The sequence below is a fragment of the Bombus vosnesenskii genome, unplaced genomic scaffold, assembly GCF_011952255.1.
Source record: "Bombus vosnesenskii isolate JDL3184/JDL3185 unplaced genomic scaffold, Bvos_JDL3184-5_v1.1 scf7180000013274, whole genome shotgun sequence".
Lineage (NCBI taxonomy): Eukaryota > Metazoa > Arthropoda > Insecta > Hymenoptera > Apidae > Bombus > Bombus vosnesenskii.
This window is the reverse complement of record NW_022882932.1, coordinates 603,182-613,662: the sequence shown is the minus strand read 5'-3', so window position 1 is coordinate 613,662 and position 10,481 is coordinate 603,182. Positions and strand designations below refer to the sequence as shown.

General features: G+C 32.3%; 1 protein-coding gene across 2 annotated transcripts; it reads right to left on the bottom strand.

Moving 5' to 3' along the window:
• Positions 1 to 6,736: 6,736 nt before the first annotated feature.
• On the bottom strand, positions 6,737 to 8,823 carry LOC117231853 (charged multivesicular body protein 6). Of its 2 annotated transcripts, XR_004493029.1 has the most exons (5): positions 8,614 to 8,823; positions 8,425 to 8,534; positions 7,914 to 8,347; positions 7,380 to 7,782; positions 6,737 to 6,747 (listed from the first exon to the last, which is right to left on the bottom strand). XR_004493029.1 is itself a non-coding variant. In XM_033490706.1 (4 exons), the coding sequence occupies exons 1-4, from the start codon at positions 8,677 to 8,679 to the stop codon at positions 7,736 to 7,738; spliced, it is 657 nt and encodes a 218-aa protein (XP_033346597.1). In that variant the 5' UTR covers positions 8,680 to 8,823; the 3' UTR covers positions 7,173 to 7,735. The 2 variants fall into 2 exon arrangements, 1 of the variants encoding a protein (XP_033346597.1); XM_033490706.1 differs by lacking the exon at positions 6,737 to 6,747 and having other exon boundaries at positions 7,173 to 7,782.
• Between the last annotated feature and the right edge of the window lie 1,658 nt (positions 8,824 to 10,481).

Below are 10,481 nucleotides of genomic sequence, written 5' to 3'. Positions count from 1 at the left end.
ACATCCGATTAAGCTTAAGTTGCACGTTAAATCAATGGAATATTCCACAAAGTCCGAGGAGTCCTTATTACTCTAACTAACAATGATAATGAGAAACGTACCAAATGAGATACAATCTTAAATAATTAGGGAAAAAATCTTGTTCATCTAACAAACTGGATATGATAATTCCATCGCAACTCAAAACGTTAGCTTCAATTTTATTGTAACACCGCTTTACATATTTTTCTACCTTTTCAAATACTGCATGCATCGCGTACAAATATTTGCAGGTATGAATCATCTAAGATTTTATTGGCAATAATTTTTAACCAGTACTATCTGGCGAATGGCACCAGAGCTGGAAACATTATCTAGAGCTGCAAACAAAGTTGTGAAGATAAAGAATTGATTTCACGGTTGGTCTGGTGTATTTTTTTTTGTTTGTGTGCAATATCGGAATAACGTCAAAGCATGATCTAGGAACACAGACATTAATTTCAATTTATCATCTACTACAGCTTCTCAATTGACCCGTGCCATTTAATTGAGACAAAAGATGCCGAGTGTTTCTTGGGCGACGAGAAAAGAAATACGGAAAAAAGGAAGGGAAAATATGAACTGATAAAGAAAGAAATGTACATATCTAGAACGACTTAAGATCGGGAAATGCTTCGTTCAGTTGTTCAGCATTGTGGACGCGTCTCCCAGCCTCGTTCCAAGCAGCGCAACGGTACAATTAACGTTCTCAAGACGAGACGAATGTTTCGTGTCTCGTTCTATTTGTAAAATCTCACCGGTGTTCTTCATACACTCCCAGGTGTACGATGAGTCATCCAATTCTGTAACTTAATACAATGAATTTTTTAACTCATTAATGTCGCAAAAGATTGTTTAGGTATTATTAGAAACACGTAATAAACGTGATGTCGCGTGTGTCATTAAAATTCGCGTCTTTAAGAGGCAAACAAGGCCATAATTGTCGCCGTTTTTACCATACTACTGTTATACTGTAGTACTGTTAAAACTTCTTCCACAGATTAAGAAAGTTCAATGTACTACCTAAGTGGTAATGTTAACGCCGGCTTCTTGAAAAATTATAATTTAAATGGGTACAGCGAACGATATTCATCAGCATGTTACCTCCTATGAAAATATCGTTTCCGGTGTTTCAAATAAAGTACGACGTTCTTGGGCAATATGAATTCAGCATTTACACGCACATTGTAAAATCTGACTATCTTATTGCGAACGTTGAAACGATTTTTTCGAAACGGAAATTTGTTTTTAATTAATTATCAATATCGATTAAATGCGTGTAGTAACGAGAATTTTGGAGGTGGTTTTTGCTAGTAAAAAGATGATGAAGAAATATATAAAGTTAATTTCTATAATATTAAGAATTCAGTTGTCTCACCTTGTATGTAGGCATGACTCATTTTGTCCCGTCGGTACAACGCCTTATGCTATTGTTCTTCTGCCCAATTAAAGCATTTTCCCCTCGACTGATATCTTTTACCTCCTTTTTTCACTTGGTTTAATAATGGCTCTCCTCGACGACCACTCCTTTAGATAGTGCTGTAAAACGGGACTTTCTCTTTGGAACCGTCTTCGATGAAATTGTTTATTAAACCCTTTCAAGTTTCTACGTATCACTTAATATGGGTTGAACACCCATTTTCATTCGAAAACTATTTTTATAAAATACCTCATCAATGTAATCTCTTTTTAAAAAGAAAATTATGTACGCCATGATCATTAAGATATAATCTACTACACGCATTGGAGACGATATCTTAGGTCTCATTTTTTTTATTATTCCACACAGAATATTCAGATATCTCTTTCGTAGATGTATAAAGAATATTTTATAACTTGATTTTAAATGTTTAAGGACGAAGCTAAGTATTAGTAAATACATAAGTAATTCTATATAAAGTATATATCTGTTTACCTGTACTATGACATAAATTTTATTACAAGATTTCGTGAGACATAAATTTCTAGAAAATTACCGCCGACGAAACGTTATCAATAGTTTAACATAGAATCGATGAAACAAGAAGGGTATCCAGATGAGAACCGTCTGATATCCCCAGATTATTAGTTTATCATTAATTAATATATATTCGAAACCCATCCTTTGCGTTTTATTCCGTGCGTAAAAATTATTAACTCTCTTCAATAGTGAACAAAGTCTTCCAATAATTCGAGATAGCGTTATAAAGCCAGATTCCATTGTTATGCAAAAATCCCATATATCATGTTGTTCAAATAAACTAAAACTTTTATTTATCTCATCGCACTTCCGCAACCTTCGACGAGGGATATTTGCACGTGGTACTGTTACATATTGTATAAGAGAGGTATCTTGCACTTGAAATCAAGGGGATAGGTTTAGGAGCGATTCAATGTAAATTCAGCGAAGGAACACTGACGAAGTTGAATCAATGTATGCAAATCGATGCAGCGGGTAATTTAAGCTGATTGGTGCATTGTTACTGTTATTACAAGACGATTCGTTGTTTCTGTTTGGAATAAAAATCGCAAAGGAGAAGTATGTAGATGGCGAGAGAGACAGAGAGAAAGAGAGAGAGAGAGAAAGAGAAAGAGAGAGAGAAAGAGAGAGAAAGATGAAGTGGAAGGCTGTATTTTACGTATCGGCACGTTTATTTGAAAATAATGCAATACAAGCTCTCGATGAAAACTTCAACAGAACTAGAAAATATTTATCTTAAACACAATTTCAATAGTTTAATGCAATAGAAAATAAAAATAAACTTGAAGCCTTAGGCTTCAAAGGATTAGAAAATGGAAATGGGGAAGCTGTAAAATCGTTTCAAGCATCCTTCTATTCATTTTGTCGTAATAATTTTCTTCAGCCGAACAGTAAAAAATTTAAGAAGTTAAACATGTGACACCTTACGAAACAGCCTGTTAATTTCCAGAACCTCAACTTTTCGATAGCAAGATGTGTAATTACAAGATAAGAGGTATTTAAAGGAGGTCAGGCTTTGACGAAAACATTAAGTTCAAGACTGGAGACGTAGCCTGGAAACGTTACCTGTGAGACGTCACGTATATATATGCGTCGCAGATAAACTGTCGTCTCAATGTTTTATCTGCATTATTCCCAATAAGATAAGATATATTTCTCTCTCTCTCTCTCTCTCTCTCTCTCTGCAAGAGTCTGCGAAATACTCTATGGAATCATTCTTGTAGAAAATCCTTGCCACCCAAGGAAGTCGTTTATCGTGAGATGAAATCGTTCATTAAACTTATGTAGATAGAGCAAAATCCGATGCATAACAAGTTTATACCGTCGCAATATTTTCTATGTTTGAATTAATTTAAATAATCTCAGAAATAGTAAATTTATTTAATATATTTAATATAACGATGCTTGTTTGATAAAAGATGGAAAATAAACAAACAGCGATTTATTTCGTTGTTGATCGTAATTTGCATACCTACCTCAGTTAAGGAAATAACTTTGTTTGCCTCCTGACAAATAAAGAATCACTGGATGCTATATTTAAAGTAGTAAATTACGCGGTAAAACTTCTTGTTATCTAAACGAAATGCTCGTCGAAATTGCGTCTAACTTGTTTCCCGCAAAATTATACCTTGTACTGTTTGGTACAGTAACGTTATTGCTAATGGAAGAGAATCGATGCTAAGTAACAAGATTGACATTCGCAAGTATTCTTGGACGATGAATTTTTGGACGATGAAATCATTGGGATAGACATTCTAGATATTGTACTGTGGTAAGAAAGGTAAATTGTCAATTGGTAAAAAATATCGAATGTAGGGCTTCCTATAGACCGAGATAAAAGGTAAATCGCCTGAATCTTACATATTTTATGATCAATCATGATCCTCCGCTTTTTACCAATTATGTTTGAACCTAAAAATTCAGATAAAGTTTACCCTACTACTATTCTTGAATTCTCATTTTCCAACATTTCTCTCGTTCATGTAGGTAAAGAGACTTTTAACATTTAAAAGATATATTTAATATAAAGTTGAAATGGAGAATAACATATATTAGTAATTCATTCGTATCCTTCTTGAGCGGAACAATTTTTTGGACAAAAAAATGATGTGACTATATATGAAATGAGCCAAAGGACATAACAGGGTTAAAATTAAAGATGGGTAATTCTGCATTCCAAGTAACATAATTCACGATAAAAAGAGAATCACGTTCTAAGATAATGTCCTTCTTGTGTCATATCATACAACAATTGACGTCACTTAATTCGTTTATTAATCGATCATAAACCGTTGAACTTGCTGAAATTCTACTACGGATCTACGACACACTCGCAGATAAGGAGAATGATATGTTCGGACTCGGAGAAAAGAAAAAGAAATAAAACGAAGGCTTCATGGCCGGAGGTTAGTCAGCGGATCCCGTTCCTCAGCCGTTCTTCCTTTCTCTTCGTCTCTCTCATTTCGCGAAGGTCATCTGGTTTTAAATAGGGAATCGTTGATCCATACAGGCGTCATTTTAAATATCAGGAGGCTGTGATACTTCCTGTAATTTACTACTAGAATTGCACAGCCTATACGCTATATATATATATATATATATATATATATATATATATTGTCAATAATTTGACAGATTTTCTAAAAACAGTTGTTCAAGTGATCGCCGTTTTATTCGTCGTTTCCCGGTGTTACCGGCATTCAGCGAACGTCAGTTTCCCAACGACTTCGCGAATTCGCGTAAAGTTTACGATCTTGCATCATAGACTCCGTTCAAATCGAATATATTTAACATGAAATATCTGGTTTTGGAATTGATTTTGTATTTTTATGATAGTCTGTCGATGCGATTTAACATTTAACTCTTATCCTCTCTCCATTTTCTTCATGTAATATTTTTTCAATTTATTAATAATAAATTTGCATCATTCCTTCGACAAATATAATATTTTGAAAAATTAAACATTTGATGAAAAAGAGTATACAATGCAAATTACGTTTGCTGTATGTCAATCAATGGTCGTTTAAAGCTCTCTCGATAAAAATTCTATCGAGTTGTAAGTGGTAAAGAGAGACAATTTTCGAGGACAATTAGCGTCGTAATTGATACCGCAATCGTTAGGCGCGAATGCACTTTTATTTGTACGATTCTGGGTGAGCAACACGATTAATCAACGATAATTGATTATTAGTAATTATTACTTGATCTACAGTCTGTTAGGATTCTGTCCCTGACCATTGAAATTGTGTTAATCGTTTAGTGACTACGAAACGATTTCGTAGGCGCCATGAGATTTGTTAAAACAATTCGAACGTTGTTATTGGCGCCGTAAGCTGGTGTTATCTGGATTCGACAGACCAAGTTAAATACATCAGACATCGTCTATTCAAACGACGTTTTCTGCCGCACAAACAAGCTTCGTTGAATCTAACAAAGTCGTTGGACGTTGACGTTGTTCGGTACAAGACACGAGATGCAAATATTATGAAAACGTAGGTGGTCACCGGTAAAATAAACGATGGATTAGTGACTCGGTTTTGAAACTAAACATAAAGACCAAAAAATAATTTAAAATATTAGATTAGAAAAAATATTAAACTTAAAAGATATATTATCTACACAAAACAAAAGATATATTATCTAGTGAGGACAGTTCTTTGTGGATAACTTTTTTTTGACGTTTCGGATGTACTATTGTATGTTGAGTATAATGTTACGATATGAACGTACATGTAGTTTTCATCGAGCGCGGAAAGTTGGAAAGTTATGACACTGCGAAATTACATAACTAAATATGGAAAATGAACAGCTGACATTTGGTTCCATTGAATAATTCAGCTTACTTCGCGTTAGAATGTAACGTACATTGACAATGAAAAGCGGCAAATTAATTTGGGAGGAAGATATCAGGAAAGTCGTGTTATCTCGGATTATAGAATTGTGGAAACTTCGAAAGCGTCAATGTTGCAGTTGGACACAGCAAAACCAAATGTTTATTTCACTATATGTAAAAAGACAGTTGGAGAATAAATAAGTTAAAATCTAAATAACAAGCTAAATTCGTTTTTCTAATTGTTACAAATAATCTCATGATGCAAGATATTTCGCATATTAAAACATTAGTCATGGACATAGACATAAAATGACGAATAAAAGCTCTACATATCTGCTATATATTTGCAAATCAATAGAGATAGATAATCATTAAAGAATTACAAACCATCCCATCCTATAAAACTGATTTGCAAATTTATGAATATAATTATATGATACCTGTATGGGATAAAGTGACTCTCCAATGATTTATGTTATTTCTATAACTTCATTAGTATTTGAGTCGATGTCGAAATGACTGTCTGATTTCTTAAATTTAAAAGTATCGCATTGTTAACTTCGAAAAAGGATCATTAACAAAACAAAAAGTTTTTATAGGAGTCACATAAGTGACCTGCTCGATAACCGAAGTGTTTGAAGTGTGATGAAGAAGAGAATGAGGAGGGGGTTTTAGTGGGTAGAGGCGTTAAGTGGGGTCTTGCCGAGCCCCACATAATCCGGGGGCGCGTAGCGATACAGGGTATGCGTAATTGCATTTTCCCCTCCTCTGCAAAAAAAAAGATCAAATTATATTACGTTATGACGCGCAGCTCAATGGTACCAAGTATCGCACTATATTTTCTCAATTCAGACAAATAGAAACAAAATATTTCATGTGAAATCATAAATTCCATTAATTTTATTCATACCATTAATAGAAGTGAATATATTTTTATCTGCGTTGTAACTTGAGCTAAGAGCATATAGAATAAGCGTAAAATATTCTGAAGACATTAGGTATTTGAGAACGTCTCGGTGGTTGGTTTATCTTATCAGTTCCTGAATAATTTAAGCTGGTTGATCACGTGTAACCTTCTATTCATATGACTGTGCAATTTTACATTGCGGGAAAAGTTTAAATATTCTAGATTAATAAAAGATAAATGATTATTATCATCCTATTATATATGATTATTATTATATATTATATGAATATCTTCCACGAAAATAAACAAACAAAGGAAGAAGAGTAACGAAAAGATATAGATTTCAGAACATGTATGGTCAATGCAATAATAGGATTGATATCAATAACAAGCATTACTAGCTGCATTATATAAGTGTTTTCCTATTCGAAAACAATATTTAGAAGGATGAAACGTTGAAGATACCTAATATACTTTATTCCGTTTTAATCCAAAATAATCTCCATTTTGGAGAAAAGTTTTATGATTTATGTACAATTTTTTGTTGAATCATGTTTATAAATTTGTATAATTTATTGCAGAGAATAAGATCTACTGAAACATGTTGTAAATAAAATCACATTTATTAAAAGATTTTAAACTTCTGCATATTTTTGTATAACTACACATAAGAAAGGCCAATAATAAGATAAAAAGATATTTGTACATGTAAGGTAGTACAAACATAATTATTGTGAAACTTACGTGGTATATGTAATATATGAGAGAGTAATGTACATTTGCCTGGATTATGTATTCACAGCATCAAAACCATATATGTATACCCAGTTTACAATAACAGTCTTTAGCACTTAAACGACTTTGTTAATAAAACGTAACTTCCATTCTTTCAATTACACCCTTTGGATGAGAATTATTCACGCTGAGCCTTACATATAAGGTACTGTACATATATACAGAGACCCCTGCGCAAAGTGCCAATAGAATAGAAACTTTATTAATGATATTTATCACCTGTTCATGCTTCCAGAGCAACAGTTTCCTTTGTTCTTTCTTTCGTACGCTCTACAAAATAAAAAGAAGATAAATGAATGGATTAAATGTATTTTTCTAATAGAAGAATAAATCTAACATGATAGTATTTATTTGTGTATTATAGTATTGCTATTTATTTGTATATTATACAATGTATTTACCTATCTTCTTTTCTGGTAATTCCTCTGGTACTTCTGGTAATGTTATATCCTCTGGTACTTCTGGTAATGTTACATCCTCTGGTATTTCTGGTGCCTTTTCTTCAATTTCTGCCGCTAACAAAGCATTAAGCTCTGCTTCAACTTCACTCTCATCATTCTCTGTAAGTTCTCCAGACAATATTTCATTAATCTCCCTTTGTTTTTCAATTCCTTCCTTAGTCTCGTCCATAACTTTTTCAATTTCATCAATGGATAATAAATCATGTAGTTTTTTCAATGCAATATTACCCACTTTTAGGCCATTTACAACCTTCAACTCTATTTGTGCAAATTCTAAATCATGTACCATATGCTCAAGGTTCTCTAGCTGTCCATCAGTCTTTGATAATATTTGTTCTTGGAACTTCTTTTTCCGTAGAAGAAGTAAAGCACGTCTGAAAAGATTTTATAACGTTTAACAAATGTTTTAAAGATATTTTAAAATTACAATAGACAAGAATTTAATAACTACTCTTTTTGTTTATTTTGTATAAGTTTTTTTGCGAGTAACCGTTCTTTTTCGAGACTTTGCTCGATTCTTCGTTGATATTGCTTGATTTTATCCCTAGTTTGTTTCAGTTGCTGTAAAAATGTTAGAAATCAGTTAATATGTGCCTGAAATAAAAATGGTTGAGGTTAGAAAATGTGTGAAACAACGTACTAAAATGGCCTTGTCCTGTTCGGTAATACGGCTCGGTGGCTTTTTCTTTGCAAAGAAAATACCCATTGCGTTCTAGATAATGTACAACGGTAGTAATTAAACTGTCATACGGAATTTGAAAGAAAACTCATGTCACGTTTGACACATCACTTAAGACACTAATAACGAAATCTATCATGGCTGGCGCCATATTTTCTGGTCGACTTATCGACAGTTTCGTACTCGACTACAATTCAAACTATATGGCGCGAAAAATATATGTATATACATATGTATATTATTACTTATTTTATTTTATTGAAAATAAGCCTTTTATCATAAAATTTAATAATAAAATAACGGTACTATTGTTGTATATCGCTCAAGAATTAATTTTTTTAAATTTAATTAGGCAAAGAAGCACAATAAACTTATAATTGATGAATTTGATATATTAAATCTTTTAACTAATGTTCAAGAATAAATATCTTTATGGAATTTAGAAAGGAATATTATCTAAAATGATAAGGATATGATATGAGACTGAAAACAAGGAAAGAGAAAAACGACAAGACATTGGATTGAATTGAACAATGTCCATTATATTATATATTTTATTCCCACATACACACGGCACGTTGTGAACCTTTTCTTAAATATTAATAATATTATCATAATAATAATAATAATAATCATCATCATCATCCTTCTCGTTATCATCGCAATGATAATAATTTTAATAATAATAAGTAAACAATAATAAACATAATAATGTGAATTCATGAGATATATTTATATTTATGTATATATATTTATAATAAATCATATAGTAATAATCATCGTATTATAATATATATTTATATGTACAGAGGGGTACAATATTGTTATTCTTTATTAGTTTAATATTTATAATCGCAATATTATATTTATTTTCTGTCTGTATACATACACAATGAATTAGATTATCGGCCCTTTCTTACGCCACACATCTACGGCGGATAAATTCTCTCACTTTCTATCTTTTGTTCTCTATTTTATTTCGCTTTTGTTTTTTTATTTTTTATTTTTTTGCGTCTTGTTACTCTTTTCCGCTTAAATTTTAAGGACCATAATTTTCACCTTTTGACAGCGCACCATGTCGCTATGCTCGAATATATTCGCGATAGAAAAGAGCCGCAATTTTCGTACTTCTTCTTTTCTTCATTTTTTTTAATTTTTTTTATCTCTTTTCTTACATTTTTTTATTCCCCCATCGAGAAAGGCGTCGTCGAGTAAATTCGAGCTATCCCGAATACGTAATCGATTATACATTTCTCTGAACGCGATCTCAATATAATCCGTGATCGTTTTGCTTTATCTTACAAAACATCCATTATAGTCTAGCCGCTTTTGGATAGAGAGTCGCGCGTTGTTCCTTCACATTTGTTATGGATGCCTGAAAATTTACTGACGACTTTAAGCCACGCTTAATTCGAACAATTTTTATTGATTACAAGAAAAGATAAACGTGTTTCATTTGTTTGCTCGTATTGTTTCACATTTATTCACCGTTTATCTCTATTCCTCCTTCGTTTCTTTTATTTCTTTTCTTTTTTTGCGTTCGCGAGCTACGAACACACAAAGAAACGCGCGGCTCTTTCGCCAGCAGCGCGCCTTTCATAAATATTCTGTACAATGTTATAATTATTATAAATCATCATTATATCTTATATAGAACCTTACCGTTATGTCATTATTATCGGTAGTGTAAAATTGAAACTTTTTACGTACTTATATAGATTAGACATTACCGTCTTCGTGGCGATTCCCGCCCGCAATCGTACTGTTTTTTTTTTTTGCTTTTTAGTTTAATAATTATTTATTTACCATTTTCATTTAATCTGTTCTTT

Bases quoted from the DNA above. Each gene is read 5' to 3' on its own strand.
- LOC117231853 (XM_033490706.1), bottom strand. From the start codon at position 8,679: ATGGGTATTTTCTTTGCAAAGAAAAAGCCACCGAGCCGTATTACCGAA. The intron at 8,535-8,613 runs GTACGTTGTTTC...ACATTTTTACAG, and splicing joins AACAGGACAAGGCCATTTTA to CAACTGAAACAAACTAGGGA. The intron at 7,783-7,913 runs GTAAATACATTG...TTTATTTTGTAG, and splicing joins ATTACCAGAAAAGAAGATAG to AGCGTACGAAAGAAAGAACA.